General features: G+C 35.4%; 1 protein-coding gene and 2 long non-coding RNA genes across 10 annotated transcripts; 2 read left to right on the forward strand and 1 right to left on the reverse strand.

Annotated features, from left to right (window-relative positions):
• Nucleotides 1-902: 902 nt before the first annotated feature.
• On the forward strand, nt 903-3,601 carry LOC130732009 (uncharacterized). The gene is made up of 2 exons (XR_009016914.1): nt 903-1,143; nt 3,165-3,601. It is a non-coding gene; the product is annotated as an uncharacterized LOC130732009 (long non-coding RNA).
• Nucleotides 3,602-3,983: 382 nt separating this feature from the next.
• LOC130745969 (uncharacterized) lies at nt 3,984-6,769 on the forward strand. Of its 8 annotated transcripts, none has more exons than XR_009021971.1 (5): nt 3,985-5,058; nt 5,265-5,393; nt 5,533-5,583; nt 6,041-6,095; nt 6,367-6,767. It is a non-coding gene; the product is annotated as an uncharacterized LOC130745969 (long non-coding RNA). The 8 variants fall into 8 exon arrangements; XR_009021975.1 differs by having other exon boundaries at nt 3,986-4,478; nt 5,007-5,058; nt 5,265-5,583; nt 6,367-6,768; XR_009021969.1 differs by having other exon boundaries at nt 3,989-4,478; nt 6,367-6,766.
• Nucleotides 6,770-7,182: 413 nt separating this feature from the next.
• Nucleotides 7,183-7,737, reverse strand: LOC130744753 (protein FAR1-RELATED SEQUENCE 11-like). Its single transcript, XM_057596913.1, has one exon. It carries the CDS (start codon nt 7,735-7,737, stop codon nt 7,183-7,185), a length of 555 nt encoding a protein of 184 aa, XP_057452896.1.
• Nucleotides 7,738-10,270: the final 2,533 nt, after the last annotated feature.

Here is a 10,270-nt window from a genome sequence, read left to right on the forward strand (position 1 = left end):
TACTAGTAAGCATATATATATATGGATGTGAGACAAGTTAACAGATTGAGTATATTAAAATTTTAACTCTATTCGAATTACAAACTAATATTTATACACTACAAGATGTGTGCTCAATAGTGTCGGTTAAAATAAAAATTAGAGTCAGCCCAAACACCGACGCTAATGTGTGCTATATATAATGTTGGTTAAACCGTTGTAAAGCCAACACTAGGCATTGAAATTAAATCGTGTTTCACTTAAATTGTGTTTTTTCTTTTCTTCTCTTTTGTATTCAGGTTAAGCACCTCTTGTGCTAGTTGAATAAAATTATTTGGCTTATCTAAAAAAAACCTTAAATTTTGCGTTAGCTCAAAAACCATTAGTATTTTAGGCTAATTATTAATTCATTTGCCAAATTAGCGTCCGCTCAATGCCCTTATAGCGCCGATTTAATAAGTCCGACTAGAATGTCACCGGCCACATTTGCATCACGACACTAATTATCGATGAATGTTGGTCTTTATATAAGAGCATTTTTCGAATTTAAGTTGCTTCGAATAAGCATTTAAAACTCACTTTAAACTTAATTGGTTTTTCATCTTCATGACAAAACAAATTGTTAAAATGTTGTATTGACATTTTCAACTTAAAAACTGTGACAAGATACAGCTCATACAACATGTAAGATCAAACTTGACAAAAAGTGGCAATCGCAGTCTATATATGTTGCTTTGCTTTGAATAGTTCACGGCAGTGTTTGATTTGATTTTGATTTCGTGACCCTTGCTTACTTTAGTCACGGATCGACCCTGCTCCATCACTATCCACTGTGATAATGATATGCATCAAATATGACCATAGCTAGGAAGAATTAGTCAAGCATCAAATTTCATCAAGCAATTGGGTATATATGGGGAAGATTTAGTCAGCAACGGGATGATCACGCTTCTCCACTCCATGGTCGATCTTCACCTCTATAAATACCTATTAATCAGTTCAAGTGATATCATATCATATACAACTCTCACATCCTTATTAATATAGAAATGGCCCTTCTCAATGCCTCCAAATTGATGTCATTTGCTGCTCTTTTAGCCATTCTACTTTTATCACTCATGTCTGCTCAGCTGAGTAGTGCTGCCCAACCCAATATCAAACATGGTATATATAATGCGCTGTTTAATTTCACAATATATATATATATGGGGAATGCTAATGCACACCCACTCTTTTTTTATAAGGAGTGCATTGGCAACGCACACCTTTTTCTTTGGACAAAAACCCCATCTTTCACTTTTTAAATTAAGTCACTTCATAAGGATACTTAAGTAATTTTGCAATCTATACTCTCTCTCCAATTCAGAATTTGTGCAGAAGCTTCATCACTTTCTCTCTCTCACACAACTGCACTCTTTCTCTCTTTTACCCGTTTGAAAAATTTGGACATTTGATATTGGGTATGGGTATTTACTACTGAAACTACAGGAAGCTTCATCACTCTCTAACTCTATGTAATTTCGCAGCCAAGCATTTTGCTTCATCATCAAGAGCTTCATCCTTGCTTCTAATTTATATAGAAACACATTGAAATCTGATTTCTGATATTGGGTATGGGTTTGCTTCGTTCTTTTTTATGGGTTTACTTCCAATTAATGGGTATGACATCTAATTTCTAATTTCCTAAGTTGTATGGGTTTGCTTCTTTCCTTTTTTAATATTAAAAAAAATCAGATTGAAGGTAAAACGAGAATGACATCTGAGGCTTCGTTTGGATTGATGGAGGGGAGGGAATGGAGCGGAAGGGAGGGGAGGGAGGAAGAGATCCATTGTTTGGATTATTTAAAAATGGATGGAAAGAAATGGAATCCAGTGGTACCCATTCCATCAGATACCACTATTTCCCCTCACTTTTGCTCCCCCCAAATTTGGGAGGAATGGGATGGAGCAAAAAAGTGCTGAAGCATTAAAATTATAAAATTATTGATTTACCCTCACTGAAACCATTAGGGATGAAGTAACCGCTCACCTTATTGCCAACCTGCGCCCCACGTTGCTGCCAATTGTTTCTAACAGTGCCAAACTCATCTTCAACAATTTCACTTTTTTACTTAAAAACAAAAACAAAAGGGATGGGTAGAAAATTGGGTAATAGATCAGCGCTTTGCAATTCTGTACATTTAGTAGGAGTATTTGAAATTTGAAATTGCATTGTGTCTCTTACTGTGTTATTTGTAAAAAAGGAATTGTTACCCAACAAGGCACCAGAAGGCTTTTTTATGATAAGGGTAGTATAGGAATGAACAAAATTACAACCCACTCCATTCCGTTCGATATCCAAACAATAGAGTGGTATGTTTGTTCCATTCCATCATAAAATATCCAAACGATGGAAAGTGATTTTCGTTCCGCTCCATTCCACTCCATTCCGTTCCGCTCCATTGAGTACCATCAATCCAAACATAGCCTGAAGATAACGATTGGACCTTAGAGCAACCTAAAGATTGTGCTTCTACATTTGAAGATGATGAAAATTTAATATCTTTAACCTTTCAAGAGAAACAGATTGGGCCTATTCTAACAGACACTAAGTACAGATTTTAGAAAGTAAAATACCAGTCTCATTATGGTCGCATTTAACTTTTAGAGGAGAGGGATTGATAGAGATGAAGACTTGATGGAGGTTGTGGTGCTGCAATGGAAGGAATTAGAGGCTAAGAGAGAGAAAGAGTGCATATCACAAAAGGTTGAGTGAGAGAGAGAGAGTGATGAAGCTTCTGGACAAAATCTGAATTGGAGAGTGTGTAGATTGCAAAATTACTGAAGTATCCTTATGAATGACTTAATTTAAAAAGTGAAAGATAGAGTTTTTGTCCAAAGAAAAAGGTGTGCGTTGCTAATGCACTCCTTTTAAAAAAAGAGTGGGTATATATATATATATATATATATATATATATATATATATATATATATATATATATATATATATATATATACTCAATCCATATATATCCAACCAACCATATCCATATATATTACTAATTCACAGTTTAGTTTAATTAATGCCCCAACTTGGAATATATAGTATTCAGATTGATGATAAGATTGATCTGTCCATTTTAATTTTCTTTTATCCTTCTTTCTTTTATATGTATATATTCATTTTTTGTATACGTACATTGCAGGGCGAAAACTTTTCCAAGAACCACTACCACCGGCTTATGGTACTAAATATCCTGGTGGAGGTGGTTATCCTCCTGGTCACGGCGGCGGTTCTGGAACATATCCATAAGCAAGATCATGACCACCATGAAAACAAAATTAATTATTGCTAAAGCTATTCCACTCGATGACCAGGACTTCTCTGTTGCTGGCTAAATTGGAGATGTTAGCATTAATTAATTACTTATAGTAGTTATATCAATTTATATATGTTATATTTTATTTACAGTAACATGTCGTCTTGTATTTCCAAATCAATTATGTGTAATAAAACCAGCCTCACCAGAGTTGTGGCGGTTCCTGTTTTTGCAGCATGTCAAAATGTCATTAATTCTCACTGTTTCTGTAAAAGTACTAAGCTAAATATAAAAGTATTCATCTCCTATGTGTCTTGTAGATATTACTGATGTGTGATTTAAAAAATTTAAAGGGACTTAAAATACTGATGCAGAAAAAAATCTATGTGGCCACCTCAACATACTAGATTCGCAACGTAGACAGATTACTGGTTAAAATTAATGACACATAGACAATAAGAACTCAATTTGATTAAAAAAATGACAAACTTAAAAATGTTGTTTGTGTTTTAAACAGCAGTCATGCCCCCCATATAATGACCAATAGGTTGATGATATGATGCCATGTCATCTCTTTGACCAGTCAATTTTATATCCTAAATTTTAGTCCTTAAACTTTTTAAATTTTGCATTTTAGCCTCAAGTTTTTGTATATTTTAATTATTTTTGTAATTAAAAAAACGAATTAAATTTAAAATAGGATTCTATTTCCTCTGTAACAAAAAAAGAAAACTTAAAATCAGATTTTAGAAGAATTCATGAACCCTAATTCATCTTCTAGTGAACCATCGGAAAAAAAAAATTCATCCTCTTGCTCTCTTCAGCGGCAGCCTCGCCGGTGGTGGCTCGACCGCCGCGATTCCTTCCTTTGCACCACCGTGTTCCAGCTTCGTTTTGAGCACGGGCCTCCTCCCTCGTTCTAGATTCCTTCCTTTGAACCGCAAGTCCACCTCCGCCCCAAACACATCATCCGCTGCAAGCCCTCTCCCTCGTCGCCGCAAGCCTCTTTTATTGCACCTTCGCCACAAGCTCCTTTTGATTTGACTAAAATCACCTCCTCCACTGTCGCAAGCACCTCCGCTGCAAGCCGTAAGTGTGTATTTGGAGATGAAGAGACTGCAGGAGTTAGAAGAAGCAGACTTATTTTTTCTTGAAATACCCTGTCAATGATTTTTCAGTCGTATGGGCAGACCTTCAATTGTGAGTATCTTTCTTTTTCGTCTTCTGTATTCTCCTTGTAGAATCCCAAATCTCAAGTATAGTAGTAGTAGATGTTAAATGGAGTAAGATCTTAAAGCAATTTTTTATTTTTGCATAGATCAAGAATAACACCAATTGGTTGGATGTACAACTCATTATCATTTGAGACATTTATTTAAGCTGCTAAATCTTTAAGAATTAGGACTTGGTTAGGGGAAAACTGGAAAACTGAGTGGGTATTGGGTTTTCAGTTTTGATTGTTACTTGTTCCTTTCCCTAATGTGATATTTTGAACCTTTTCTTGTACTGTTAAGTTAAGTGTGGAGAAAGATGCGACTCCTGTAACTTGAATTTTACTTAGCTATGTCTACAGAAGATGAAGTATGAGAATGTGGGATATATATGCATTATCAGAGAAAGGGAATATATTCTCATAGAAAATCACATGTCTAATTATAGTGTTCTGAACAACTCTAGTTGGTATTTTCATATTATCTTTTGCTTTTGTTTGTGATTCTGTTATTTTAGATTAAGCAAAGCTCATGTCTTGGTCTATGCAATCCAAGGAACTGTAGCTGAGGTAAACATAGAACTTGTCTCTATGGTGCTTAATGTTGTCGTCAAGTTGTTGCTCACTATTAGCCAAAGTACTGTTAGAACTCTATCTAATATATATGTTTGAGGCTTTTTTTGTAGTACGATCACCATGATCTAAATTACTTTCCCCCTTTATGGTATTGTAATTTTTCTTTTAACTGTCTTGTTTGCATTTATTTTTTTCTGTAGAAGGAAAGCTATCCAAGTGTGCGGCCTTTTATACTGTGGAGTGTGGACTATAGGATTCTTGTGAAATTTTTGTTGATCTGCAGGACTATAAATATTTCAGTATACTGAGAATTTTCTTGAGCATTTGAGGTTTACATTATTTTTGTTTGTAACAACTAACAAATGAATTTTTTGATTGGCACTTGGAAGTTCTAAACTAATATGCATTAGAGGATTGTTTTACCAACCACCACTAATTTCATTTTAATGCATTTTTCTCCCTTGACAGAGAAAACAGGACGAAGCTATCAAATCAAATGTAAGATATTCATCTTTTGAGGTATATGTTACTCTTTACTATAGTAGTTGCATTTACTATTTAGTTTTGGGTCTTGATTAGTTTGCAATGCTGGATCAATGTGTTCTTTTTTTTTCATTGACAGAACAGAAGCAAATAATATAACAATCTAATTAACATAAATATCAGATTATGACCTGAAACCTTAAGGATGTTTGGTCCGCCTGATAGCCCTGCGGGCCTTGGGTTGATATCAATTCATAATTTTAATAATCTACAAGTTAGATCCTTTTTTCTTGTCATATTCTTGGTGGTGTGTACTGTTGCACATATGATTTTCAGGCAGGATTCAGAATTACATAATTGTGTATGTTTTGCAAAAAGAAAATGAACTTTCATAAAGCTCATACTAGATGTTACTTTAATGCATTTATTGAATATTATGATCAGTGTTTATTGGTGTCAATTGTATGACTGTGAAGATTTATCTTGCTAATAGGAAACATGGGGTGCCGAAAAAGAAATCAGACATCATCAAATGGCATAAATTGCAGGTATCAACAAATATACTTTATCTATGGAACATTTGTGCACACCAAAGTAGTAAATCCACATTGAGTGTTCTGAATTTTCTGATCTATCGAGGTGTGTAGTTTGGTTGAAGGGAGTGTGGTATCTGCTCTATTATTTTGATGGGTCTTGTTGTACTTTTTTCTTCTCATTTCTTTTAGTTTTGCTCTTTCTGTTAATGGGATTCCATGTTGCAGCAATTGTCTTTTCTTTTATTGATGATTCTGAACTCTTTATTTGTATTCCATATTGCAGCAATTGTCCTTTCTGAAATCACAGTGTGAGTATCACTATATGTGATGCGGTAGGGGATGGGATCAACACAAAAGCATTTCAGATTGTCATCTTCTACCTCAACTCATGCAAAAGATATTCACTTTTACGAGTCATATGATGCCATCAGATTAAAGAGACTTCTCCTGGAAGGGGTGGTTATGTTATAAACATCTTGATTGAAGTTTTCCATCTTGATTGAAGTTTCAAGATTGAAAGTGCAAAGCTAATGCGTGAAGATTATTTTGTAGAATAGGTTGAATATGAATTATCAATTATGTACTCTTACTGAATATGTACTATTGAACTTCAGTAGTTGAACGATGATGTAACAAGTTTTGATTGCAATAAAACGAGACTTGAAATCTAATTCTTTGTCAACTTTAGTACTCCAAACTATGAACTTTTAAAGAAGCTTCACTGTCGCATGAAAACAGTTTTTCAGTTATACCTTATGCCACAAGAATGATTGATTTGTATGAAAGCTTTATTTTCTAAGAAGAAAACGTGTAGGAAACATCTATACTCCAACCATCTGCCCAAAAAAACATTTTTTAGTTTATTATCCTCCGTAGTCGTGTATTTTGTATAAAACATGTCATCATTGTCTGTCTTTCCTCTCAAATAACTGATAGCAGCTCGTGCATCCCCACCTCGTAACTCGTAATGTTTCTGCCTGTTAATATAATTGTACAAATCCTCCTTCAAAAACCCAAGTCTAGAATATCCACCTTTTTGCGTTGTCATGAAACCCACAATATGACATGTTCTTACGCCAAACGAATGAAGGCTATCCACCTAAGCTTTGTCACTTTCACTCAATATTCTGTAAGCCGGTATGACATGCATATATTTCGACGGGGTGACTTCATGGTTATGCTTCTCCACAAACGACACCACCTTCCATTCTGAAGTCCTGTAATCCAAGCGTATCCGAAGCCTAGCCTGACATTTAGTGCGAGTAAGGGGTCTATGAGACCTTTTCCTAACCATAGTGAAGTATTTTGATTCCCTTAACCCCGCTTTATTGCATACATACTGTCTCATTACAACATTCTTTCGTTCATCTCTCCGGACTTCATATTTCCTCACCACGAACCCATAAGATTTGGTATAGCTGGAGTAAAATTTGAGAGCATCCAACGAAGAACAAAACTTTAGGCCTCGTATTTGATCAGCTGTTAGGTCAGGAATCGCCTTGTATTTTTCATTGGCAGAATCTGAGTCTGTATCAGAAACATCCTCAGCCGATTTACCGTCGTCATCATCGCCATCACCATCAATTTTCTTAGGGACTCCTTCATAAACATTTTTAAAATGTTTTTCATTCTCGGACAAGTCAGAGTCAAACATCTAATTTCAATGAAAATACACAAAATCAGGTTTGGAGCACATAAAGTTGACATAACAATTACACAAAATCAGACAACATAACACATATCACAGAAGATAAAATGTCAAGGTTTGTACAAAATGTGGGGTTTTTTTTTTGAAAGGGAAAGAAGATATATTAAAGAGAAGCACTAGGAGTGCATAAACCCAATACAATAGCAGACAAGGAAAAATAACTTAATAACACCTACGACTAAAGCAAAGCATTAGTCAAATCCAACCCAAAACATGTTAGCTTAACAATATGTGTTTTCTTTATAGGCTCTCTAATATATACTCCCTAAAGAAGACATTTTCCAGGTCTGCCATTGATAGTTCAGTAAAATCAATTAGTCAAATCCAACCCAAAACATGCTAGCTTAACAGTATGTGTTTGCTTTATAGGCTCTCTAATATATACTCCATAAAGAAGACATTTTCCAGGTCTGCCATTGATAGTTCAGTAAAATCAGCAAAATATCTCCAGTAGTTGTTGATCTCTAGATTGGATTATGTTGTACTATCCTTAATTGGTTTATGCTGCCAGTAGTTGTTAATATCTCTATATTAGATTTGTTCCAAATTGAAGAAGTACATGGGTTTCTAAGCACCACTTAGAATTTCACCTAAATATTCATCCACCACAATATCAACACACACCAGAATTCACCTTAAAAAATAACAAACAACCACCAACAGACCTCCATTGTGAGACCCAAGTTTTTAAGCTTAGAATAAATTAGTGAAATTTCTTATTCACGAATAAGTTCGATGTAACGTGAAGTAAGAAAACTGGATAAACGTTTATTTAATGGAATAAATGTATGGAGAAGATATTTCACGAGAAGGTTAAGGACAAGATTCGAATCGACGAAACTTATGACGCAAGTATTATTCGTTTACGCATAGGACAAGAACCTTAGGAAAAGATTAATTTAACCCTTGGAACACTATAGGAATAAATTTCAAAAATCTTCAAGAGGAATATAAGAATTTCTCTTATTCATTTCTATAACAAGCGTTTCGATACGAAACCTTGGAATGTACGAAGGTCAAATTCCAATACTCGGAAGTTTGCCGAAACTAAATCACTGATAGTTCAAGAAACCTAAAATCAACGGACGATGAAGACTTTTTCTATTCGGAGCTTCAAACGAAGATTCCACAAGCGTACGCCTATTTCTCTCGATATTTCTAATCTTTCTTCAGAACGAAGTTTTCTCATCCGACATCAACTGCAAAAAGTAGTTTTTCGGGTAAAATCGATTTACACCGACTTTGGATCGTTTGCTTTAATTCCAAGAAACCTGCTTTGAGTTCTGGAATTCTGTCTCCAGAACCTATCTTAGAATTCACGGAGGAATGCGCAGGAAAAATCGGAATCGCGAAATTTTCATTTTTCCGCATTTTCCAAAACCTATAAATAGCAAGAAAATGAAAAATTTTGCAAAACTTCACCCATTTCAAACCCCAAACCCGCGAGTATTGGAGGAGAAGGAGGAGGAAGTGATTTTCGCCGTTTCTTGCCCGATTGCTGCACCGTTCGTTGCTATTCGAAGACTTCGAGGTATAGATACTATCTCTCACTTCTGATCGTCAATTCTGTCGTCTTTCTCTATGTCTTTCTGTGCTCAAAGTTTTGAGCTTTTTTTAAAACTGTCCAAATAACTCGATTTCTCTGTCTAAGCTTATTCCATGCGTGCCCAAGAGCATGTTTCGCGGATTACATTTTGCCGAATGTCGCCGAAATGCCGCCGGAATTCATTTCTGCTGGAAAAACCCATTTTGAGCCAAAGTCTCATCCTTTAAGCTGAAAACTCTCGACTTAGCTTAGCGCTAGTAGGATTAGTTGTCATAAACGTCGTTGGTAACGTCCCCATCCAATTTTTTTTTCAAAATTCCAATTTTGAAATCCTGAGCTGAAAATATTGACCAAAATACCCCTGCGACAGTTTTCGATCCGAAAATTTTTCTGAGCTTAGATTCGCCTTAGTTACGACTAATGATAACCTAGGAACCAAGTTTGATCGAAGAAAAATCGACGCACACAATTGTGATGTGTGGCCGAGAGCTCCTCTTTAGGGGGAGGAAAATTTCGTTTTTCGAAAACTTGTCTTAACGCGTTAGATTGTCGTACTTCGGAGTTTATAATGCTTTGTGTAACCCTAGTACTTATTGTTTGCTGAGTTTCTGACTCATTGTGATTGATTTCTGTGAAATTGCTCTAAGGTTCGTTTGAGGAGCTTTGTGGAGTCAGAGAGGAAGATTGTGAAGGAAAGTTTGAGGAGCAAGCTGGAGAACCTACAGGTGAGGGCTACTCACTGAATACTAGCTAATGCTTTAGGTGTCGACGATTTCGACTTGATTTACTGTTTATGCACTTGTTTGTGTTTGACTGGGAAAAATGTTTTCTGAGGTTACGACTGACAATCGATAATCATTTATTGCTTGAATTGTTTGAGATTGATTCACATGCTATGTGCTAAATGGTTAATCTAGGATGTGTTGATATTGA

Source organism: Lotus japonicus, chromosome 1 (genome assembly GCF_012489685.1).
Source record: "Lotus japonicus ecotype B-129 chromosome 1, LjGifu_v1.2".
Lineage (NCBI taxonomy): Eukaryota > Viridiplantae > Streptophyta > Magnoliopsida > Fabales > Fabaceae > Lotus > Lotus japonicus.

Excerpts from the sequence above, each read along its gene's own strand:
- LOC130744753 (XM_057596913.1), bottom strand. The coding sequence starts at position 7,737 with ATGTTTGACTCTGACTTGTCCGAGAATGAAAAACATTTTAAAAATGTT.